The following is a 27,190-nucleotide window of genomic DNA, read 5'->3' as shown; positions in this document are numbered from 1 at the left end:
TTTAAACGGTGCGGCTAAATTATGTTTTTTTTTTCCTCAGATAACAGCCCCGATAAAAACAGTTACAAAATAACAAGCAAATACACCCTAAAAATTGTTTTATTGTTTGTGCTACGGCCCCATCTTATGGACAGGTTTGCTCATTGCAGATGTCCTTCCATTCACGTGTAGCACTTTTTTGTTTTTTCCCAACCAAAGTGCCGTGTTGGTCTTGCAGCTGGCAATAGCGTTGCTACATGTATAGATTCCTCATTCATTGCTCCAAGCAACATTTGTAAATTTTACAATACGACTAAAACAATTCTTACTCATTAAAGCGTTCAATTAGTTATGTCTGTAGGAGTGTTTTCATGCATATTTGTACGCGCTATCGTTTTTGATAAAGATAGCGTCATTAAGTGGCCCCACTCAGTGGCCTAGTGGTTAGAGTGTCCGTCCTGAGATCGGTAGGTTGTGAGTTCAAACCCCAGCTGAGTCATACCAAAGAGTATAAAAATAGGACCCATTACCTCCCTGCTTGGCACTCCGCATCAAGGGTTGGAATCCCCAAATATGATTCCTGGGCGTGGCCACCGCTGCTGCCCACTGCTCCCCTCACCTCCCAGGGAGTGAACAAGGGGATGGGTCAAATGCAGAGGACACATTTCACCACACCTAGTGTGTGTGAGACAATCTTTGGTACTTTAACTTTACTTAAACATAGCTAATATGCTAACAGATTTGCGAGTGTCTGTGTTAGTATTATTAACTTGCGATGTCATTTTTTGTTGTTGTTTCAGTTTTATAAATTCCTCAGTAAATCAACCAAAATGTCACCATGGAGTAATAGAGTCTGTTTAGCTGATTGGAGAGCTACCTTGCATAGCTAGTAGTTCCATGACGATGACTTCTGTTTTGTTGGATCAGCCGTTTTACTGCTGTGTTTTTAAAAAATTATATTTATCAAATATTTCCGTTTTAACAACTAATTTCACAACGTACAGTATATATCTGCTACATATAGTCTGGTGCAGCTAAAATATGGGGGGAAAATATTCTCAAGTTTACCCATGTGCTCTACAGTCCGGACCATACGATAATGTCGCTATTACTTGCACAATTTTCAAGTCATTTGGAGTATTGTTGGTACTTTTCGGATGGTTATGTATTGGGTTTTATTGGCTCCGCTGTAAACGGGCTTATATTTACGTTTATTTACGAGCTGGAATGCATTTTTAAAAATACAACCCATAATAAACGTGAAGGATAGGCAAACCTCCAAAAAAAAACAAGTGCCGTTCCCCTTTCACTTAAAACACTCCTCACACAAAAGAAGAACATATTTCGGATGGCTTTTACTATGCAAAGATGTATATTTCATTTCCGTGTGAAGAATGCAAGATGTTTGATGAAAGTGTGCTATTGGGTAATAAAGGTGGTACATTTCTAACATGCTGTCGTTGACTGGAAACCAACCGCTTTATTTTATTCCAGCCCAAAAACTGTATTCATTCCAGCAGCTTTTTCCCCATGGATCAAAAATGTTTGACTTGAACGTGCAGCTGTCATTCCGTAGTTCTCCTGCAGGGGACGGTGTTGGTCATTTGGCGTGTTGTTGGAGCGTTCCAGACCAAGTCCAAGGCTGGAATTCAAACAGCGGTGCACCTTGGACATGACGCACAGTTTGTATTAGGAGTGTGTTGATGAAATAATGATGATGCCATGACATTATGTTCTTTACAAGTGCATGTAAACTTTTGACCACGACTGTACTTATAAATGTTTATAAGTATACGTTTGTGCATATATGTGGAAATGTGTATACACTCTTGTGTACATGTATATACATATATGTGTATGTTTGTGTATCAGTAGGAGTGTGTATGTTTATTTATATACATGTGTATATATACATATATGTATGTGTATGTACATATACCTGTATGTGTAAATGTGTGTGTGTATATATATATATATATATATATATATATGTGTGTGTGTGTGTATATATATATATATATATATGTGTGTGTGTGTGTGTATATATAAATATATATATATATATATACACACAGGTATATGTATGTACATATATATGTATGTCTATATATACATATATATGTATGTTTGTGTATATATACACACGTGTGTGTGTGTATATATACATATATATGTATGTTTGTGTGTATATATAAACAATATATACACACGTGTGTGTGTGTATATATATATATATATATACACTTGTGTGTATGTATATATGTATGTGTATGTATATATATATATGCATGTATGTGTGTATATACAGTGGGTAGGTTAAGTGTTCATTTCCCTTTACATTTTTCATTGTTTCATTGCAGCCATTTGCAAAAATCAAAGAAATTTCTCATAAATGTTTATGTACAGTATATATGTCCAGTGTATATATGTTTATTTATATACATGGGTATATATACACATATATCTGTATATATACATATATGTATGTATGTATACACATATATGTATGTACATATACCTGTATGTGTGTATTTATATATAAATTGTGTATATATTAGGGGTGTGTGAAAAAATCGATTTGAATACGTTGTGCGATTCAGAATCGATTCTCATTATTTTAAAAATCGATTTTTTTATTTTTTTTAATTTAATTTTTAATCAATCCAACAAACACTACACAGCAATACCATAACAATGCAATCCAATTCCAAAACCAAACCTGACCCAGCAACACTCAGAACTGCAATAAACAGAGCAATTGAGAGGAGACACAAACACGACACAGAACAAACCAAAAGTAGTGAAACAAAAATTAATATTATCAACAACAGTATCAATATTAGTTATAATTTCAGCATAGCAGTGATTAAAAATCCCTCATTGACATTATCATTAGACATTTATTAAAATAAACCAATAGTGTCACAGTGGCTTACACTTGCATCGCATCTCATAAGCTTGACAACACACTGTGTCCAATGTTTTGACAAAGATAAAATAAGTTCATATTTTTGGTTCGTTTAATAGTTTAAAGAAATGTACATTATTGCAATCAGTTGATACAACATTGTCCTTTACAATTATAAAAGCTTTATACAAAGATCTACTACTCTGCTAGCATGTCAGCAGACTGTGGTAGATCCTGCTGAAATCCTATGTATTGAATGAATACAGAATCGTTTGGAATCGGAAAAATATCGTTTTTGAATCGAAAATGTCGTTATATTATCGAATCGTGACCCCAAGAATCGATATTGAATCGAATCGTGGGACACCCAAAGATTCACAGCCCTAGTATATATGTATATTTATATACATGAATATATACATATATATGTATATATATATATACATATGCACACACACACACACACATACTTATATGTATGTTCATATATGTATGTGTATGTATACATATACTGTATGTATGTTTGTGTGTATATATATATACATCCATACACACACACACACATATATTTATATATATATATTTATATATATATATATATGTGTGTGTATCACTTTTCATTTTCACTATTTCATTGCAGCCGTTTGCTAAAATCCAAAAAAATTCTCATAAATGTTCACTCAGCACCCCATCTTAACAAAAAAAAAAAAAAAACGTTAAACATTGTTTGCAAATGCATTTAAAAAATAAAAAATGACATGTACATAACTATTATGAGCTTTTGCTCAATACTTTGTTGATGCACCTTTGGCAGCAATTGCAGCCTTGTGAATACTTACGTAAATGTTATTTCTTACTTATTATTTTTTTAAATTAAATTTGCAAAAACAAAACAAAAATTGCAATTTTGAAATTGCAATTTCAAATGTATACGTATTTATACATTTTCCAACATTTCCCCAAAAACCTTTTCAAGTTGTCATTATGGGGTGTTGTGTGTAAAATTTCAAGGACAAAAATGAATGTATTCCATTTCGGAATGAGGCTGTAACCAAGTGTGGAAACGGTCAAGTGTTGTGAATACTTTTCGGGTGTCCTGTAAATAGGTATAAGAGGTGTGTCCCGATACAACTTCTTCACTTCTGATACAATGTTGGAGTCTTGAATATGGGCTGATACCATTATCAATTTAATACGATATCAGCAGGACTGATACATGTATTATTTAGTGGCGAATGTTAAAAAAAAGCTTTGATCAAGTGAAATGAGTCAAACAGAGAATAATGGCAGCTGTGAAAAACACTAACCTATGTATTATTAACCGTCTGGAATAGACTTATGCTGTCTTTAACTTAAAGTTAGAGACAGTAAGAGACGTTGAAGTTAAAGACAGTTAATATGTATTATTAACCATCTGGAATAGACTTATGCTGTCTTTAACTTGAAGTGGGTTGGTATTTTATTTGATTTTTTTCTGATACCTAGTGGTCAAAATAGTTATATACATGACACAGTAAGTTGAATGATGCGGACACGTTTGTTACTGGATGCTTTCTAATACTGCCTTGGAGACTTTGTACGTGTAAGGAATATGAAACTATAACAATTTGATGTATGTTTATATTAACAAATGTCACTTTTCATTGTTTTGTTTTTTTTAACCTATGTCGTGTGTGCTTGGCTGTCGTGTAGCTGCTGGCTCAGGACTTACTGGGAAGGCTCCTGTTTGAACGCTGAGAGGCTTTAAGGGCCTCCACACTCATGCTGGGTATCGGCGTCCTCGCAGGGCCCGGACGTTTCCCAGCATTCCACTGACTTAACCTCAGCAACTTCTCCGCCGTCTCCATGGTAACCGGCACACTCGGACTGGGAGACGCCCAGCGGGGCTGAGGAGGACTGTCTTGTTCGCAGTTTGAAGTGAGGAGCATCTAAAGAGAAGGTAATATCTCTTATACGAGAAACATCCCCATGGAAATATGAAAAGTCTACATATCAATTTAATACTCAACTGAAGAGGGAAGTTTGTCAAACACATCGACATACAGTAGTAGCTTGTGAACATACAGTAACACGTAAATACAGTAACATGTAAAAGTAACAAGTGAACATACTGTAACGTGTAAACATGCAGTAACATGTAAAAGTAAAACGTGAACATACTGTAACGTAAACATGCAGTAACACGTAAACATGCAGTAAGATTTAAACAAATTAATGTGTAAACATACAATAACACATAGACATACAGTAGTAACACAAACATACACTAACGTGAACATACAGTAACACATAGATATACAGTAACATGTAGACATACAGTAACACAAACATACTATAACATGTAAACATACAGTAACATGTAAAAGTGGCAAGTGAACATTCAGTAACATCTAAAAGTAACTCGTGAACATACTGTAATGTGTGAACATACTGTAACGTCTAAACATGCAGTAACACGTAAACATACAGTAACATGTAAACAAAGTAACGTGTAAACAAAGCAACACGTAGACATACAGTAGTAACACAAACATACAGTAACGTGAACATACAGTAACACGTAGACACACTAACACGTAAACAAACAGTAACATGTAGATCTAAAAGTAACACAAACATACTGTAACGTGTAAACATACAGTAACAGGTAAACATACAGTAACATCTAAAAGTAACACGCGAACATACTGTAATGTGTGAACATACAGTAACATGTAAACATACAATAACATGTGAACATAGTAACACGTAGACCTACACTAACGTAAACATACAGTAACATGTAGATCTAAAAGTAACACAAACATACTGTAACGTGTAAACATGCAGTAACACGTAAACATACAGTAACATGTGAACATAGTAACACGTAGACCTACACTAACGTAAACATACAGTAACATGTAGATCTAAAAGTAACACAAATATACTGTAACGTGTAAACATACAGTAACAGGTAGACATGCAGTAACATCTAAAAGTAACACGTGAACATACCGTAATGTGTGAACATACTGTAAAATGTAAACATGCAGTAACACGTAAATATACAGTAACATGTAAACAAAGTAACGTGTAAACAAAGTAACACGTAAACATACAGTAGTAACACAAACATACAGTAACATGTAGATCTAAAAGTAACACAAACATATACGTAGACATACACTAACACGTAGACATACAGTAACATAAACATACAGTAACACCTGAAAGTAACACAAACATACTGTAACGTGTAAACATACAGTAACACGTAGACGTACATAAAACGTTACATATACATTAACAGGTAGAAATAGAGTTACGCATAGACATACAATAGTAACACGTAAACATACAGTAACAGGTAAACATACATTAGTAACCCATAAACATACAGTAACACAGACATAAGTTAACAGATGGACTTACAGTAACTTGTAAACAAAGTAACGTGTAAAACAGTAACATATAGACAGACAGTAACACGTAAGCATACAGTAGAAAAAGTACAAACATTAACACGTAAACATACAGTAACGTGTAAATAAAATGAACGTCTAAAGATACAGTAACACGGAGACATACATTGACAAGAACACAAACACGGTAACATGTAAACAAAGTAACGGGAGAATACAGTAATATGTCAACAAAGTAACCCGTAAACATACAGTAACAAGTAGACGTACAGCAACATGTGGACATACAATAACATGTAAACATACTGTCACATGTAAACGAAGTAACGTGTATACTTACAGTAAGATGTGAACATACAGTAACATGTAGACGTACAGTAAAATTTAAACAAAGTAAGGAGTAAACAGAGTAATGTGTAAACATACAGTAACATGTAAACGTACAGTAACACAGACATTCAGTAACAGACACTGTATGCTCACATGTTACTTTAACACTTGAACATACAGTATCACCTGACATAAAGCAGGATTTTTGGGAGAACATCCCCAATTCGCTGTCATATGAACATACACGAACACATGTATATTGGTATAGTATGGCATTATATATTCATATACTGTATATGTATTTATATATGTGTATAATCGTGTACATACATGTATTTATATATGTGTATAATCATGTGTGTATGTATTTATATATGTGTATAATCATGTACATACATGTATTTATATATGTGTATAATCATGTATGTATGTATTTATATTTGTGTATAATCGTGTACATACATGTATTTATATATGTGTATATTCATGTATATATGTATTTATATATGTGTATAATCATGTATGTATGTATTTATATTTGTGTATAATCGTGTACATACATGTATTTATATATGTGTATAAACGTGTACATAGATGTATTGATATGTGTATAATCATGTATATATGTATTTATATATGTGTATACTCATGTACATACATGTATTTATATATGTGTATAATCATGTATATATGTATTTATATATGTGTATAATCATGTATGTATGTATTTATATTTGTGTATAATCGTGTACATACATGTATTTATATATGTGTATAAACGTGTACATGTATTTATATATGTGTATAATCATGTATATATTTATATATGTGTATAATTATGTACATACATGTATTTATATATGTGTAGAATCATGTATATATTTATATATGTATATAAACGTGTACATACATGTATTTATATATGTGTATAATCATGTATGTATGTATGTATGTGTTTGTGTATGTATATACAGTAAATAGTGGTATTAATATTGTAACGATAGACTAGCAGTGTTCATGTCAAAGTAGTTTACCAGAGATTTAACCTTGCGTAGTTTGTAGTTTGTGTCAGACAACATCTTCCTTCTCATGTCGTTTGATTGCTGAGTTTTTGTCTCGAAAATGTTGTCTCTGCCCTTTGTTGACCTGCAGAAACACATCCAATCATTCAAACAATGTCAGGTTTTATCACATCCAATCATTTATCTCCCGATATATTGAACGCAAGTCATGATTTCCTTTCCCCCAAAATTCCTGGTTTTCCCCAAATTTCCAGGAAATTCCTATTCATAGTTCTACAATGACCTAAATTCTCAAAATTTTCCACCATTTTTAAACCCGATTCTGACACACACTACTCTCCCGATGTATCGTACGCAAGACAGGTTTTCCTTTCCCCAAAATTCCCGTTTTTTTTTTCCGGAAATACCAGGAATCTCCCCTCCCCCCATTGACAAGAAACTTACTCAGTGGCCTAGTGGTTAGAGTGTCCACCCTGAGTTTGGTAGGTTATGAGTTTAAACCCCGGCCAAGTCATACCAAAGACTATAAAAATAGGACCCATTACCTCCCTGCTTGGCACTCAGCATCAAGGGTTGGAATTGGGGGTTAAATCACCAAAATGATTCCCGGGCACGGCAACCACTGCTGCTCACTGCTCCCCTCACCTCCCAGGTAGTGAACAAGGGCATGGGTCAAATGCAGAGGACAAATTTCACCACACCTAGTGTGTGTGTGACAATCATTGGTACTTTAACTTAACTTTAAAACGGGCAATATACAAACCTCTCCACGTCCCACATTTCTCATCCGATTGGAAGGGTTCCAACTTCGACACACTCCACTCACCCTGGACACCCAAGCATTTCAGTTCCACTCACGCTTATCGGCGGTTTGCGCACATAGGACATCCACACGCCATGAATTAATTAACGTGGACCCCGACTTAAACAAGTTGAAAAACGGGTGTGGTCAATTGTACTGTACTGTGCAATCTACTAATAAAAGTTTCAATCAATCATCCATCCATCCATCTTCTGCTTATCCGAGGTCGGGTCGCGGGGGCAGCAGCTTAAGCAGGAAAGCCCAGACTTCCCTCTCCCCAGCCACTTGGTCTAGCTCTTCCCGGAGGATCCAGAGGCGTTCCCAGGCCAGCCGGGAGACATAACCTTCCCAATGTGTCCTGGGTCTTCCCTGTGGTCTCCTACCAGTCGGACGTGCCCTAAACTCCTCCTTAGGGAGTCGTTCGGGTGGCATCCTGACCAGATGCCCGAACCACCTCATCTGGCTCCTCTCGATGTGGAGGAGCAGCGGCTTTACTTTGAGTTCCTCCCGGATGACAGAGCTTCTCACCCTATCTCTAAGGGAGAGCCCCGCCACACGACGCCGCTTGTACCCGTGATCTTATCCTTTCGACCCAAAGCTCATGACCATAGGTGAGGATGGGAACGTAGATCGACCAGTAAATTGAGAGCTTTGCCTTCCGGCTCAGCTCCTTCTTCACCACAACGGATCGATACAACGTCCGCATTACTGTCGAGCTCGCGATCCAATCGTGAACAAGACTCCTAGGTACTTGAACTCTTCCTCTTGGGTCAGGGTCTCTTCCCCAACCCGGAGATGGCACTCCACCCTTTTCCTGGAGAGAACCATTGACTCGGATTCGGATGTGCTGATTCTCATTCCGGTCGCTTCACACTCGGCTGCGAACCGATCCAGTGAGAGCTGAAGATCCCGGTCAGATGAAGCCATCAGGACCACATCATCTGCAAAAAGCAGAGACCTAATCCCCCGGCCACCAAACCGGAACCCCTCAACGCCTTGACTGCGCCTAGAAATTCTGTCCATAAAAGTTATGAACAGAATTGGTGACAAAGGACAGCCTTGGCGGAGTCCAACCCTCACTGGAAACGTGTCCGACTTACTGCCGGCAATGCGGACCAAGCTCTGGCACTGATCATACAGGGAACGGACCGCCACAATAAGACAGTCCGATACCCCATACTCTCTGAGCACTCCCCACAGGACTTCCCGAGGGACACGGTCGAATGCCTTCTCCAAGTCCACAAAGCACATGTAGACTGGTTGGGCAAACTCCCATGCACCCTCAAGAACCCTGCCGAGAGTATAGAGCTGGTCCACAGTTCCACGACCAGGACGAAAACCACACTGTTCCTCCTGAATCCGAGGTTCGACTATCCGGCGTAGCCTCCTCTCCAGTACACCTGAATAAACCTTACCGGGAAGGCTGAGACCTTTAGAAAACATGAGTGCACATCATAATGGCAGCTACACTTTCCATTTTAAAGATCTAAAAAAATATATTTGGGGCCAGATTGAAACACTCAACGGGCCTTAATTTGCCCAGGTCTGATCCAAACCGAGGATGACAAAAAGGACAACATTTTAGAGCATAAAAGCCCTGACGCACCTTGCTGCAAAGGTCTCCCGTCCAAAGGCAAAACCTAGTAACTCACTCTTAGCTGATTTTGCGGAAACAAAGGAAAACCAATCTATCTTGATGCTGTCTTACAAAGATCTACAAAGTCACCAAACGTATAGATGTTTTCTTGCGCTTTCATTTTCTTGCCGATTGAAGTGAAGTGAATTATATTTATATAGCGCTTTTCTCAAGTGACTCAAAGCGCTTTACATAGTGACACCCAATATCTAAGTTACATTTAAACCAGTGTGGGTGGCACTGGGAGCAGGTGGGTAAAGTGTCTTGCCCAAGGACACAACGGCAGTAACTAGGATGGCACAAGCGGGAATCGAACCTGCAACCCTCAAGTTGCTGGCACGGCCACTCTACCAACCGAGCTATGCCATGGATTGAATCTGCTCTCATGAACGTGTGCCCTTTCTCCAGATATTTGATCACAATCTCTGGTGGGCCCCATTCTGCGTTTGCACATCGGGCAAGAGCCGTGTACAGCGTCCAGTTTTTATTCTGACCTCCACAGTTATCTGCCCAAAAGAGTATGCAAGAACAAAACATTTAATGAAGGTGCTTGCAACGTCCTGGGCCAATCTTCCAAATATCCCCTCGTGCCATAATATCACATAATCAGGTTGACCGTCTTTTGATTGATTGATTGATACTTTTTATTAGTAGATTGCACAGTACAGTACATATTCCGTACAATTGACCACTAAATGGTAACACCCCAATACGTTTTTCAACTTGTTTAAGTCGGGGTCCACGTTAATCAATTCATGGTCGGCCCCCATTCGTGCAAATGTCTCATTAAAGACAATAAGGCGACTGACAAAGAAGCTCCGATCGGTCCCTTGAGATACTAGGTTTTTCTGTTGTAACTGCGCGGTTATGTGGTAGTTGCTAGGTCCTGCCATGCGCGTAACAGCTTACTCACGGAACAAATTTACAATTTCGCATACACTAATGTAACGCATATCACCTAGGAACTCCAAAATTATTATCAGCTCAGTTTTGACCAAACTTGAGTTACTGGGTTTTGCCTTTGGACGGGAGAGGTGTGCTTGGCGCTGACACAATCGATCAATCATCCATCCATCCATTTCCTACCGCTTATTCCCTTTTTGGGGTTGCGGGGGGTGCTGGCGCCTATCTCAGCTACAGTCGGGCGGAAGGCGGGGTACACCCTGGACAAGTCGCCACCTCATCGCAGGGCCAACACAGATAGACAGGCAACATTCACACTCACATTCACACACGGGGCGGGGCATAGCTCGGTTGCAGGGTTGCAGGTTCGATTCCTGCTTCCGCCATCCTAGTCACTGCCGTTGTGTCCTTGGGCAAGACACTTTACCCACCGGCTCCCAGTGCCACCCACACTGGTTTAAATGGAACTTAGGTATTGGGTTTCACTATGTAAAGCGCTTTGAGTCACTAGAGAAAAGCGCTATATAAATATAATTCACTTCACTTCACACTAGGGCCAATTTAGTGTTGCCAATCAACCTATCCCCAGGTGCATGTCTTTGGAAGTGGGAGGAAGCCGGAGTACCCGGAGGGAACTCACGCATTCACGGGGAGAACATGCAAACTCCACACAGAAAGATCCCGAGCCTGGATTTGAACCCAGGACTGCAGGACCTTCGTATTGTGAGGCAGACACACTAACCCCTCTTCCACCGTGAAGCCCATCAATTCAATCAAAAAAAAGCCATTCCTACTGTGATTGCAAATTCTAGTTTTGAACAGGTAGGCAAAACATTTCTAAACACCAAAAAACGTTTTCATGTCATCATGACGGGGTAATTGCGTGTAGAATTTTGAGGACAAATAAGAATGTATTCCATTATGAGAGAAAGCTTACGCTGCTGTGATTGGTCCAATGGCTGGGTTAATGGTGTCCAAGTTGTCCAGGTAGTTGAAGCGTCTGGTGTCTTTGGGACATCTGTCAGCGTCTCTCCAAGGCGGAACTTTCTCCTTCTTCGATCTGCCGCCAAACCTCCTCCTGGCGTCCTGCTCGTCACTTCGCTGAGGAACATCTGACACTTCCTGCTTGCCTGGCAGAGGAACATCTGACACCTCCCGCTTGCTGCTCGCTGCAACCTCGGTGTGCTGCAAGTCCAAGTCACATTTCAGCTTGCATCTTCTCACCTGTGTTGGTTTCCCACCTGGTTGTTTGGAGCCAGGAGGATGTCCTTCACCTTCTGGACGTACTGTCTCTTCCACGCGCCTCCTTCAAACTGCGAGGGCCAGAAGGTGAGGAACCAGCCCAGTCTCACGCACTTGGGCATCCACACCTGGTCCATTTCCGCCAGGCTCCTCCAGCGCCAGCTCACCTGTGTCACGCAGTGCGTCGTGTCAGCGCCAAGGTGCGTCAGGGCTTTTATTCTCTAAAATGTTGTCCATTTTGTCATCCTCGGATTAGATAAGACCTGGGCAAAGTAAGGCCCGTTGAGTTTTTCAATCCGGCCTGCCGGACATTCCCAAATATATTTTTTTAGATCTTTAAAGGGGAACATTATCACAATTTCAAAAGGGTTAAAAACAATAAAAATCAGTTCCCAGTGGCTTGTTGTATTTTTTGAAATTTTTTTCAAAACTTTACCGGTCCAGGAATATCCCTAAAAAAAAAGATTTAAAGGGGAACATTATCACCAAAGCTATGCAAGCGTCAATATATACCTTGATGTTGCAGAAAAAAGACCATATATTTTTTTAACCGATTTCCGAACTCTAAATGGGTGAATTTTGGCGAATTAAACGCCTTTCTGTTTATCGCTCTTTTTGCGATGACGTCAGAACATGACGTCGCCGAGGTAATACAGCCGCCATTTTTCATTTCCTCGAACACACTCAGCTCTGTTATTTTCCGTTTTTTCAACTATTTTTGGGAACCGAGGAGACATCATGCCTCGTCGGTGTGTTGTCGGAGGGTGTAACAACACTAACAGGGAGCGATTCAAGTTGCACCACTGGCCCGAAGATGCGAAAGTAGACATTTTACCGGCGATGACAGACATGGCACAGAGATGTATGGATAACCTGCAGATGCATTTGCAACGATAAAGTCAACGAGATCACAAAGGCGAGTTTTGTTGATGTTGTTGACTTATGTGCTAATCAGACATATTTCGTCGCGGCATGACTGCTTGCTAATCAATGGTAACATGCTACGCTAATCGATGCTAACATGCTATTTACCGGCAATGACAGACATGGAACAGAGATGTATGGATAACCTGCAGATGCATTTGCAACTATAAAGTCAACGAAATCACAAAGGTGAGTTTTGTTGATGTTGACTGCCAGCTAATCGATGCTAACATGCTACGCTAATCGATGCTAACATGCTACGCTAATCGATGCTCACATGCTATTTACCGGCAATGACAGACATGGCACAGAGATGTATGGATAACCTGCAGATGCATTTGCAACTATAAAGTCAACGAAATCACAAAGGTGAGTTTTGTTGATGTTGACTGCCAGCTAATCGATGCTAACATGCTACGCTAATCGATGCTAACATGCTATTTACTGGCGGTGCTAAAGCAGACATGGCACAGAGATGTATGGATAACCTGCAGATGCATTTGCAACTATATTACGTTTAATGCGAAAAAAACACTTACCAATCGACAGATTGGCAGAGAGCGAAAAAAAAGGCACTTGAAAGCTTTTTTCAGGGATATTCCGGGACCGGTAAAATTTTGAAAAAAACTTCAAAAAATACAACAAGCCACTGGGAACTGATTTTTATTGTTTTTAACCCTTTTTAAATTGGGATAATGTTCCCCTTTAAAGTGCCTTGTTTTCGCTCTCTGCGAAGCCACTGTTCATTTCCCTGTGATGTCACACAGTGCTGCCAATACAAACAAACAACATGGCGATTACCACAGCAAGGTATAGCGACATTAGCTCGGATTCAGACTCGGATTTCAGCGGCTTAAGCAATTCAACAGATTACGCATGTATTGAAACGGATGGTTGGAGTTTGAAAGTATTGAAGGAGAAACTGAAGCTATTGAGCGAATAGCTATTGACGTTATTCATAGCCATAGCATGGCCGAATAGCTGCGTTAGCATCGCCGGTAAAATGTGCGGACCAAACGATCAGGACTTTCGCATCTTGTGACACTGGAGCAACTTAAATCCGTCGATTGGTAAGTGTTTGTTTCCCATTAAATGTGGGTATCTAGTTTCAAATGTACATACAGCTAGCCTAAATAACATGTTAACATCGATTAGCTGGCAGTCACGCCGCAACCAAATATGTCTGATTAGCACATAAGTCAACAACATCAACAAAACTCACCTTTGTGATCTCGTTGACTTTATTGTTGCAAATGCATCTGCAGGTTATCCATACATCTCTGTGCCATGTCTGTCATCGCCGGTAAAATGTGCAGACACTCTGGCACATTCAATGGGGGTCTGGCGGCAGATTTCTTGCCACTTTCGCATCTTCGGGCCAGTGGTGCAACTTGAATCCCTCCCTGTTCGTGTTTTTACACCCCCCGACAACACACCGACGAGGCATGATGTCTCCAAGGTTCCAAAAAAATTGTCGAAAAAACGGAAAATAACAGAGCTGAGACCCGGTGTTTGTAATGTGTTTGAGAAAATGAAAATGGCGGCTGTATTACCTCAGTGACGTCACTTTCTGACGTCATCGCCCCAAAAGCGATAAACAGAAAGGCGTTTAATTCGCCAAAATTCACCCATTTAGAGTTCGGAAATAGGTTAAAAAAATATATGGTCTTTTTTCTGCAACATCAAGGTATATATTGACGCTTGCATAGGTCTGGTGATAATGTTCCCCTTTAAGATGGAAAGTGTAGCTGCCATTATAATGTGCACTCATGTTTTCTAATGGCTGTAAGTCTTCAACTATACTAAGTATTTCAATGGGTGGAATCTGATATACTTGTTACTATGGTCGTCTAAGTAGTTTCTATGGTCATCTCATTAGTTACTATGGTCATCTAATTAGTTACTACGGTCATCTCATTAGTTACTATGGTCATCTAATTAGTTACTCTGGTCATCTAAGTAGTTACTATGGTAATCTAATTAGTTACTATGGTAATCTAATTAGTTACTATGGTCATCTAATTAGTTACTATGGTCATCTCATTAGTTACTATGGTCATCTCATTAGTTACTCTGGTCATCTAAGTAGTTACTATGGTAATCTAATTAGTTACTATGGTCATCTAATTAGTTACTATGGTCATCTAATTCGTTACTATGGTCATCTAAGTAGTTACTATGGTCATCTAATTAGTTACTATAGTCCTCCAATTAGTTACTATGGTCATCTAATTAGTTACTATGGTCATCTAATTAATTGCTATGGTCATCTCATTTGTTACAATGGTCATCTCATTAGTTACTATGGTCATCCAATTAGTTACTATGGTCATCCAATTAGTTACTATGGTCATCTAATTAGTTACTATGGTCATCCAATTAGTTACTATGGTCATCTAATTAGTTACTATGGTCATCCAATTAGTTACTATGGTCATCTAATTAGTTACTATGGTCATCCAATTAGTTACTATGGTCATCTAATTAATTGCTATGGTCATCTCATTTGTTACAATGGTCATCTCATTAGTTACTATGGTCATCCAATTAGTTACTATGGTCATCCAATTAGTTACTATGGTCATCCAATTAGTTACTATGGTCATCTCATTAGTTACTATGGTCATCTCATTAGTTACTATGGTCATCTAAGTAGTTACTATGGTCATCTCATTAGTTACTATGGTCGTCTAATTAGTTTCTATGGTCATCTCATTAGTTACTATGGTCATCTAATTAGTTACTATGGTCATCTCATTAGTTACTATGGTCATCTAATTAGTTACTCTGGTCATCTAAGTAGTTACTATGGTAATCTAATTAGTTACTATGGTAATCTAATTAGTTACTATGGTCATCTAATTAGTTACTATGGTCATCTCATTAGTTACTATGGTCATCTCATTAGTTACTCTGGTCATCTAAGTAGTTACTATGGTAATCTAATTAGTTACTATGGTCATCTAATTAGTTACTATGGTCATCTAATTCGTTACTATGGTCATCTAAGTAGTTACTATGGTCATCTAATTAGTTACTATAGTCCTCCAATTAGTTACTATGGTCATCTAATTAGTTACTATGGTCATCTAATTAATTGCTATGGTCATCTCATTTGTTACAATGGTCATCTCATTAGTTACTATGGTCATCCAATTAGTTACTATGGTCATCCAATTAGTTACTATGGTCATCTAATTAGTTACTATGGTCATCCAATTAGTTACTATGGTCATCTAATTAGTTACTATGGTCATCCAATTAGTTACTATGGTCATCTAATTAGTTACTATGGTCATCCAATTAGTTACTATGGTCATCTAATTAATTGCTATGGTCATCTCATTTGTTACAATGGTCATCTCATTAGTTACTATGGTCATCCAATTAGTTACTATGGTCATCCAATTAGTTACTATGGTCATCCAATTAGTTACTATGGTCATCTCATTAGTTACTATGGTCATCTCATTAGTTACTATGGTCATCTAAGTAGTTACTATGGTCATCTCATTAGTTACTATGGTCATCTAATTAGTTACCATGGCCATCTCATTAGTTACTATGGTCATCTAAGTAGTTACTATGGTCATCTCATTAGTTACTATGGTCATCTAATTAGTTACTATGGTCATCTCATTAGTTACTATGGTCATCTAATTAGTTACTCTGGTCATCTAAGTAGTTACTATGGTAATCTAATTAGTTACTATGGTAATCTAATTAGTTACTATGGTCATCTAATTAGTTACTATGGTCATCTCATTAGTTACTATGGTCATCTAATTAATTACTATAGTCATCCAATTAGTTACTATGGTCATCCAATTAGTTACTATAGTCATCCAATTAGTTACTATGGTCATCTAATTAGTTACTATGGTCATCTAATTAGTTACTATGGTCATCTAATTAGTTACTATGGTCATCCAATTAGTTACTATGGTCATCTAATTAGTTACTATGGTCATCCAATTAGTTACTATGGTCATCTAATTAGTTACTATGGTCATCTAATTAGTTACCATAGTCATCCAATTAGTTACTATGGTCATCCAATTAGTTACTATGGTCATCTAATTAGTTACTATGGTCATCTAATTAGTTACTATGGTCATCCAATTAGTTACTATGGTCATCTAATTAGTTACTATGGTCATCCAATTAGTTACCATAGTCATCCAATTAGTTACTATGGTCATCCGATTAGTTAATATGGTCATCTAATTAGTTACTATGGTCATCCAATTAGTTACTATGGTCATCTAATTAGTTACTATGGTCATCCAATTAGTTACTATGGTCATCCAATTAGTTACTATGGTCATCTAATTAGTTACTATGGTCATCTAATTAGTTACTATGGTCATCCAATTAGTTACTATGGTCATCTAATTAGTTACTATGGTCATCCAATTAGTTACTATGGTCATCCAATTAGTTACTATGGTCATCTAATTAGTTACTATGGTCATCTAATTAGTTACTATGGTCATCCAATTAGTTACTATGGTCATCTAATTAGTTACTATGGTCATCCAATTAGTTACTATGGTAATCTAATTAGTTACTATGGTCATCCAATTAGTTACTATGGTCATCCAATTAGTTACTATGGTCATCTAATTAGTTACTATGGTCATCTAATTAGTTACTATGGTCATCCAATTAGTTACTATGGTCATCTAATTAGTTACTATGGTCATCCAATTAGTTACTATGGTCATCTAATTAGTTACTATGGTCATCTAATTAGTTACTATGGTCATCCAATTAGTTACTATGGTCATCTAATTAGTTACTATGGTCATCCAATTAGTTACTATGGTCATCTAATTAGTTACTATGGTCATCCAATTAGTTACTATGGTCATCTAATTAGTTACTATGGTCATCTACGTCACAGCAGCTCAGACAAGGCACCAAGCAGTGTGGGCGGGAAGCGTTTCCACAGACGCGGAAAAATATTTTCACATCAAAAGTTCTAAAGCAGGGGTCACCAACCTTTTTGAAACCAAGAGCTACTTCTTGGGTACTGATTAATGCGAAGGGCTACCAGTTTGATACACACTTAAATAAATTGCCAGAAATAGCCAATTTGCTCAATTTACCTTTAATAAACAAATCCATATATATAAAAAATGGGTATTTCTGTCTGTCATTCCGTCATACATTTTTTTCCTTTTACGGAAGGTTTTTTGTAGAGAATAAATGATGAAAAAAACCACTTAATTGAACGGTTTAAAAGAGAAGAAAACAGGCAAAAAATGAAAATTAAATTTTGAAACATAGTTTATCTTCAATTTTGACTCTTTAAAATTCCAAATTCAACAGAAAGACTAGCTAATTCAAATATTTTTGAAAAAATTTAAAATAGAATTTATGGAACATCATTAGTCATTTTTCCTGATTAAGATTAATTTTAGATTTTTGATGTTATGTTTTAAATAGATTAAAATCCAATCTGCACTTTGTTAGAATATATAACAAATTGGACCAAGCTATATTTCTAACAAAGACAAATCATTATTTCTTCTAGATTTTCCAGAACAAAAATTTTAAAAGAAATTCAAAAGATTTTGAAATAGGATTTAAATTTGATTCTACAGATTTTCTAGATTTGCCAGAATATTTTTTTTTTTTTTATTTTAATCATAAGTTTGAAGAAATATTTCACAAATATTCTTCATCGAAAAAACAGAAGCTAAAATTAAGAATCAAATTAAAATGTATTTATTATTCTTTACAATAAAAAAAATAAATTTACTTGAACATCGATTTAAATTGTCAGGAAAGAAGAGGAAGGAATTTAAAAGGTAAAAAGGTATATGTGTTTAAAAATCCTAAAATCATTTTTAAGGTTGTATTTTTTCTCTAAAATTGTCTTTCTGAAAGTTATAAGAAACAAAGTAAAAAAATAAATGAATTTATTTAAACAAGTGAAGACCAAGTCTTTAAATTATTTTCTGGGATTTTCAAATTCTATTTGAGTTTTGTCTCTCTTAGAATTAAAAATGTCGAACAAAGCAAGACCAAGTTGCTAGTAAATAAATTAAATTTAAAAAACAGAGGCAGCTCACTGGTAAGTGCTGCTATTTGAGCTATTTTTAGAACAGGCCAGTGGGCGACTCATCTGGTCCTTACGGGCTACCTGCTGCCTCCGCGTTCCCTCCTTCCCTGCTTGCTCTGTTTGTCTTTGTCCTTGTCTGAACTTTTTAAAAGCCTCTTTCTTTGCGCTGTCCTCTAATCCAAATTTCAATATAAATATGATCAGCTGGACTCTTGACGCTGCGGGTTACGTGCGGGACTCCTGGAACTCATGGAGGATCATTGGCCTCTCAGCTCCTTCCATCGAGGACGTCAAAGACATCTATTATTTGGGGGGCACTTGCTGATTGGGCTGGGCATTGCTCTGGTGTATCGACAAATTCGGAAGACGATGGCAGCCACTCAAGGAGCCCAACGGCTGATCAATGCAAAGGAAGGGCTGTGGGAACACAGACTCGTGCGATTTCTGAGTTGATTCGCAAAATGGATCTCATCTTAGAAAAGTTTGCAGAGAAAGAATAATTAATTGGAACTGAAAGAGATCCAACATGGACAACAGAGAAGATAAGTCAATATGTTGTCTTCTCGAAGGAAAACAACTTTTTATCTACGATTTGGACTTCCTGAATGGCCTTGGCATGGAACAGGCTGTTCTGAAGGAAATCTCCCGAAGACTCCTCAAGATAGACGCTTTTGACCTTTCCTTTGTGTCAACAAAATCTGTAGCTGAACTTTATCGGCCTCAGCCATACAAAAACATTCACCACCTCTCCCGAGTTAATTGGGCATATGATAATTGTGAATGTGAATTATATTTATATAGCGCTTTTTCTCTAGTGACTCAAAGCGCTTTACATAGTGAAACCCAATATCTAAGTTACATTTAAACCAGTGTGGGTGGCACTGGGAGCAGGTGGGTAAAGTGTCTTGCCCAAGGACACAACGGCAGTGACTAGGATGGCAGAAGCGGTAATCGAACCTGCAACCCTCAAGTAGCTGGCATGGCCGCTCTACCAACCGAGCTAAACCACCCACATATATGCACACACATGACCCCTACCCTTGAATCAACACCCTCCCCACCGCTTATTTCCTCTGGGGTTGTGGATGGCTGAGTGTTGCTACAGAGCGAACGGCGGGCCTGCGCAAACCCACCCCTCCCTCTGTTGCAAGTTGGTGTGATACATGTATGTTTAATGTGTGCCATGCTATGTGAGTTTTTTTCCTTGGACTCAGGCTAGACCTCTCCTGAGGGTCTAGCCTTGGACAGATATTTTTTTACTCCCCCCCTCACCTAATGTCACCCTTTTCTTATCTTCATAAGGAGCGCTGTAACCGGCTGATCCGTCGGCGGTCTCGTCTTGTCCCCCCCTGCTCTTAGCGGGACTGTGCCGAAAATGTAATTTCAGTTCTGAAGTGTCTTGTACATGTAGGAACGGACAAATAAAAATTATTCTCATTCTGATTCTGCTCTAGTGACTCTTAAGCACTTTTACGTAGTCCATCCATCCATTTTCTACCGCTTATTCCCTTTCGGGGTCGCGGGGGGCGCTGGCGCCTATCTCAGCTACAATCGGGCAGAAGGCGGGGTACACCCTGGACAAGTCGCCACCTCATCACAGGGCCAACACAGATAGACAGACAACATTCACACTCACATTCACACACTAGGGACCATTTAGTGTTGCCAATCAACCTATCCCCAGGTGCATGTCTTTGGAAGTGGGAGGAAGCCGGAGTACCCGGAGGGAACCACGCATTCACGGGGAGGACATGTAAACTCCACACAGAAAGATCCCGAGCCTGGATTTGAACCCGGGACTGCAGGACCTTCGTATTGTGAGGCAGACGCACTAACCCCTCTGCCACGGTGAAGCCCACTTTTACGTAGTGAAACCCAATATTTAAGTTACATCTAAACCAGTGTGGGTGGCACCGGGAGCATGTGGCTAAAGTGCCTTGCCCAAGTACACGACGGCAGGCACTTGGATGGCGGGAGCGGGGATTGAACCTGGAACCCTCAGGTTGCTGGCACGGCCACTCTACCAACCGAGCTACACCGCCCCACATTAATGAAGGTCTCTGCATTTGATGACATTTTTAACATATATATACATCGAGGGCGGTGTGGCGCAGTTCGGAGAGTGGTGGTGCCAACAACCTGAGGGTTCCTGGTTCGATTCCCACCTTCTATCAATCTAGTCACGTCCGTTGTGACCTTGAGCAAGACGCTTCATTCACCCTTGCTCCTGATGGGTCGTGGTTAGGGCCTTGCATGGCAGCTCCCTCCATCAGTGTGTGAATGTGGAAATAGTGTCAAAGCGCTATCCAAGTATAACCCGTTTACACATTTAGGAATAGGAGATGTTGATATTGTAACCTGAGCACAGCGACAGAGGCTGCGAGGGTCCAGGAAGGAGAAGACGTAGAGGCAGACGGTTCTGGGCAGCACGCAGGTGAAGTCAGCGGCCTGCAGGGGGAGCTGTCTGCTCACACAGCTGCCCACAAACTCCAGCTGCTCCTTGGAACATTTGCTGAGGATGTCGCTGAGCACCACCCTCCGCTGGCTCTCGGACCAGCCGCGGAACTGTCGGGTGCACGAAGACGTGGAAGAGGAGGAGGAAGGAGAAAGTTGCGGCGCGAAGCTGAGAGTCCGACTTACCCACTTTTTAAGCAGCCAACGTCTCTCCTCGAAAAGCTGCGCACACAACAGAAAGCGTGTGAATATGTGACACTGTAAATAAACATGTAAATATTTGACACTGTAAATAAACATGTAAATATGTGTCACTGCAAACAAACGCGTAAATAAGTAACACTAAAACATGTACAAACCCCGTTTCCATATGAGTTGGGAAATTGAGTTCGATGTAAATATAAACGGAATACAATGATTTGCAAATCCTTTTCAACCCATATTCAGTTGAATATGCTACAAAGACAAGATATTTGATGTTCAAACTCGTAATTTTTTTTTTTGCAAATAATAATTAACTTAGAATTTCTTGGCTGTAACACGTGCCAAGTAGTTGGGAAAGGGCATGTTCACCACTGTGTTACATCACCTTCTCTTTTAACAACACTCAATAAACGTTTAGAACTGAGGAAACTAATTGTTGAAGCTTTGAAAGTGGAATTCTTTCCCATTCTTACTTTATTGTAGAGCTTCAGTCGTTCAACAGTCCGGGGTCTCCGCTGTCGTATTTTACGCTTCATAATGCGCCACACATCTTCGATGGGAGACAGGTCTGGACTGCAGGCGGGCCAGGAAAGTACCCGCACTCGTTTACTATGAAGGCACGCTGTTGTAACACGTGGCTTGGTATTGCTTTGCTGAAATAAGCAGGGGCGTCCATGATAACGCTGCTTGGATGACAACATATGTTGCTCCAAAACCTGTATGGACAATTCAGCATTAATGGTGTCTTCACAGATGTGTAAGTTACCCATGCCTTGGGCACTAATACACCCCCATACCATCACAGATGCTGGCTTTTGAACTTTGCGCCTATAACAATCGGATGTTTATTTTCCTCTTTGTTCTGGAGGACACCACGTCCTCTGTTTCCAGATATAATTTGAAATGTGGACTCGTCAGACCACAGAACACTTTTCCACTTTGCATCAGTCCATCTTAGATGAGCTCGGGCCCAGCGAAGCCAGGGGCGTTCCTGGGTGTTGTTGATAAATGGCTTTCGCTTTGCATAGTAGAGTTTTAACTTGCACTTACAGATGTAGCGACCAACTGTAGTTACAGACAGTGGTTTTATGAAGTGTTCCTGAGCCAATATGGTGATATCCTTTACACACTGATGTCGGTTTTTGATGCAGTACCACCTGAGGGGTCAAAGGTCCGTAATATCATCGCTTACGTGCAGTGATTTCTCCAGATTCTTTGAACTTTTTGATGATTTTACAGACCGTAGATGGTAAAATCCCTAAATTCCTTGCAATAGCTCGTTGAGAAATGTTGTTCTAAAACTGTTCGATAATTTGCTTACAAATTGGTGACCCTCGCCCCATCCTTGTTTGTGAATTACTTAGCATTTCATGGAAGCTTTTATACCCGATCATGGCACCCACCTGTTCCCAATTAGCCTGCACACCCGTGGGATGTTCCAAATAAGTGTTTGATGAGCATTCCTCAACTTTATCAGTATTTATTACCACCTTTCCCAACTTCTTTGTCACGTGTTGCTGGCATAATATCCTAAAGTTAATGATTATTTGCCAAAGAAAAAAAAATGTTTATCAGTTTGAACATCAAATATGTTGTCTTTGTAGCATATTCAACTGAATATGGGTTGAAAATGATTTCTAAATCATTGTATTCCGTTTATATTTAAATCTAACACAATTTCCCAACTCATATGTAAACGGGGTTTGTAGATATGTGACACAATAATCAAACGTGTAAATGTGTGAGACTAAAAACATGTAGATATGTGACACTTTAAACTAACGTGTAAATATGTGACAAGTAAACAAACGTTTAAATATGTAGCACTAATACATGTAAATATGTAACACTATCCATCCATCCATTTTCTAGCGCTTATTCCCTTTGTAAATATGTAACACTAATACATGTAAATATGTGACATTCCAAACAAACAAGTAGATATGTGACACTCCAAACAAACATGTAGATATGTGACACTCCAAACAAACGTGTAAAAATGTGATGCTGTAAATAAACATGTAAATATATGACACTGTAAATAAACATGTACATATGTGACACTCTAAGTAAATATGTACAAATATGTGACACTGTAAATAAACATATAAATAACTGATATGTAAACAAATGTGTACATATGTGACACTAAATAAACATGTAATTATTTGACACTGAGAATATACATGTAAGTGAGTGACACTGTAAATAAACATGTGGATATGTGATGCTGTAAACAAACATGTAAACATGTGACACTGCAAGTAAATATGTACATATGTGACACTGTAAATAAATATGTACACATATGTGACACTGCAAATAAATATGTACAAATATGTGACACTGTAAATAAAAATGTAAATATTTGACATGTAAACAAGTGAGTAAATATGTGACACTGCAAACAAATGTGTAAATATGTGACACTAAATAAACATGTAATTATGTGACACGGAATAAACATGTAAATGAGTGAGACTGTAAATAAACATGTGGATATGTGATGCTGTAAACAAACATGTAAATGTGTGAAACTGTAAATAAACATGTGGATATGTGACTCTGTAAACAAACATGTAAATATGTGACACTGTAAATAAACATGTAAAAATATAACACTGTAAATAAATATGTGACACTGTAAGCAATCATGTAAGTATGTGACACTGTAAACAAACATATAAATATGAGAGGTAAATAAGCGTGTAAATATGTGACACTGTAAATAAACATGTACATATGTGACACTGTAAACAAACATGTAAACGTGACACTGTTAACAAACGTGTACATATGTGACACTGTAAATAAACATGTAGATATGTGACACATGTAAATATGTGACACTGTAAATAAACATGTAAAAATATGACACTGTAAATGAATATGTGACACTTTAAGCAATCATGTAAATATGTGACACTGTAAACAAACATATAAATATGAGACATGTAAATAAGCGTGTAAATATGTGACACTGTAAACAAGCATGTGACACTGTTAACAAACGTGTACATACTGTATGTGATACTGTAAATAAACATGTAAATATGTGACACATGTAAATATGTGACACTGTAAACAAACATAAATATGAGACATGTAAATAAGCGTGTAAATATGTGACACTGTAAACAAACATGTAAACACGTGACACTGTTAACAAACGTGTACATATGTGACACTGTAAATAAATATGTAAATATGTGACACATGTAAATATGTGACACTTTAAACAAACATACATATGAGACATGTAAAATAAGCGTTTAAATATGTGACACTGTAAACGTAAACGTGTGACACTGTAAACAAGCGTGTATATATGTGACACTGTAAATAAATATGTAAATATGTGACACTGTAAATAAATGTGTACATATGTGACACTGTAAATAAACATGTACATATGTGACATGTACATATGTGACATGTACATATGTGACGCTGTAAACAAACATGTAAATATGTGACACTGTAAATAAACATGCACATATGTGACACTGTAAACAAACATGTAAACAGGTGACACTGTTAACAAACGTGTACATACGTGACACTGTAACCAAACATGTAAATATGTGACACATGTAAATATGTGGCACTGTAAACAAACATACACACATGAGACATGTAAATAAGCGTGTAAATATGTGACACTGTAAACAAACATGTAAACGTGTGACACTAAAACGTGTATACATGTGACACTGTAAATAAATATGTACATATGTGACACTGTAAATAAACATATACATATGTGACATTGTAAATAAACATGTACATATGTGACATTTACATATGTGACACTGTAAACAAACATGCAAACATGTGACTGTTAACAAACGTGTAAATATGTGACACTGTAAATAAAGATGTAGATATGTGACACGTACATATATGACACTGTAAACAAACATCTAAATATGTGACACTGTAAATAAAGATGTAGATATGTGACACGTACATATATGACACTGTAAACAAACATCTAAATATGTGACACTGTAAATAAAGATGTAGATATGTGACACGTACATATTTGACACTGTAAACAAACATCTAAATATGTGTCACTGTAAACAAACTTGGAAATGTGACACTAAATAAACATGTAAACATGTGACATCGTAAACAAACATGTACAGTTGTGGTCAAAAGTTTACATACACTTGTAGAGAACATAATGTCATGGCAGTCTTGAGTTTACAATCATTTCTACAACTCTTATTTTTTTGTGATAGAGTGATTGGAGCACATACTTGTTAGTCACAAAAAACATTCATGAAGTTTGGCTCTTTTATGAATTTATTATTAGTCTACTGAAAATGTGACCCAGTCTGCTGGGTCAAAAGTATACATACAGCAATGTTAATATTTGCTTACATGTCCCTTGGCAAGTTTCACTGCAATAAGGCGCTTTTGGTAGCCATCCACAAGAATATGCATGAATTTTTGACCACTCCTCTTGACAAAATTGGTGCAGTTCAGCTAAATGTGTTGGTTTTCTGACATGGACTTGTTTCTTCAGCATTGTCCTCACCTTTAAGTCAAGACTTTGGGAAGGCCATTCTAAAATCTTCTAGCCTGATTTAGCCATTCTTTTACCACTTTTGACGTGTGTTTGGGGTCATTGTCCTGTTGGAACACCCAACTGCACCCAAGACCCAACCTCAAGGCTGATGACTTTAGGTTGTCCTGAAGAATTTGAAGGTAATCCTCATTTTTCATTGTCCCATTTACTCTCTGTAAAGCACCAGTTCCATTGGCAGCAAAACAGGCCCAATATACCACCACCATGCTTGACAGTAGGAATGGTTTCCTGGGATTAAAGACCTCACCTTTTCTCCTTCAAACATATTGCTGGGTATTGTAGCCAACCATATATACATATATATATATATATATATATATATATGTACATTTATAATATAATGGTGCACAGATGATTGTATTGCACATGCAAAGTGTTAGTGTGTGTTTTCCTGACCCGGCTGTTGGTCAAGGGGTGGTTCAGGGGCGTCCAGGCGCTTAGTTTGCTCTGCATTTTTGCACTGCTCGCAGGTATATCGGACGCACGTGGCATCGTCACCTGTATCGAAAACACAACAGACTTGTGTTTGATTGCAAAACCGTTGCTTCCACATGTTTCACCGCCATTCTTTTTTTTTTTTGTCTGCTCAAACGTTCCAAGTGGGAAATACGACCCAAATAAACACCACGCAAAACAACACACATACACACCTTTAGGCGGCCAGGAGGACATTAATCCAACACACTCTTGTTTCTCCAACGTCCATACACCTCAC

At 38.1% G+C, this 27,190-nt stretch overlaps 2 protein-coding genes and 1 long non-coding RNA gene across 13 annotated transcripts in view; 2 read left to right on the top strand and 1 right to left on the bottom strand.

Annotated features, from left to right (window-relative positions):
- The window catches only part of fam49a (family with sequence similarity 49 member A), a 100,439-nt gene extending 99,010 nt beyond the window's left edge, over positions 1-1,429 (top strand). For all 11 annotated transcript variants that reach the window (XM_061886521.1, XM_061886520.1, XM_061886514.1 and 8 more), the window contains one exon: positions 1-1,429. This exon is cut by the window's left edge and continues 1,210 nt beyond it. The gene's annotated coding sequence lies outside the window, so the exon portion shown is untranslated.
- Positions 1,286-27,190, bottom strand: fbxo16 (F-box protein 16). Its single transcript, XM_061886523.1, has 8 exons — positions 27,126-27,190; positions 26,872-26,973; positions 21,579-21,896; positions 12,226-12,393; positions 11,922-12,169; positions 7,656-7,767; positions 4,599-4,815; positions 1,286-1,644 (listed from the first exon to the last, which is right to left on the bottom strand). The coding sequence occupies exons 2-8, from the start codon at positions 26,965-26,967 to the stop codon at positions 1,580-1,582; spliced, it is 1,224 nt and encodes a 407-aa protein (XP_061742507.1). The 5' UTR covers positions 26,968-26,973; positions 27,126-27,190; the 3' UTR covers positions 1,286-1,579.
- LOC133542424 (uncharacterized) lies at positions 11,546-20,693 on the top strand. Its single transcript, XR_009804156.1, has 3 exons — positions 11,546-12,164; positions 12,244-12,426; positions 19,425-20,693. It is a non-coding gene; the product is annotated as an uncharacterized LOC133542424 (long non-coding RNA).

The sequence above is a fragment of the Nerophis ophidion genome, linkage group LG24 (assembly GCF_033978795.1).
Source record: "Nerophis ophidion isolate RoL-2023_Sa linkage group LG24, RoL_Noph_v1.0, whole genome shotgun sequence".
NCBI classification, from domain to species: domain Eukaryota; kingdom Metazoa; phylum Chordata; class Actinopteri; order Syngnathiformes; family Syngnathidae; genus Nerophis; species Nerophis ophidion.
Note: the sequence above shows the minus strand (reverse complement) of the source record. Positions and strands in the feature narration are given on the sequence as shown.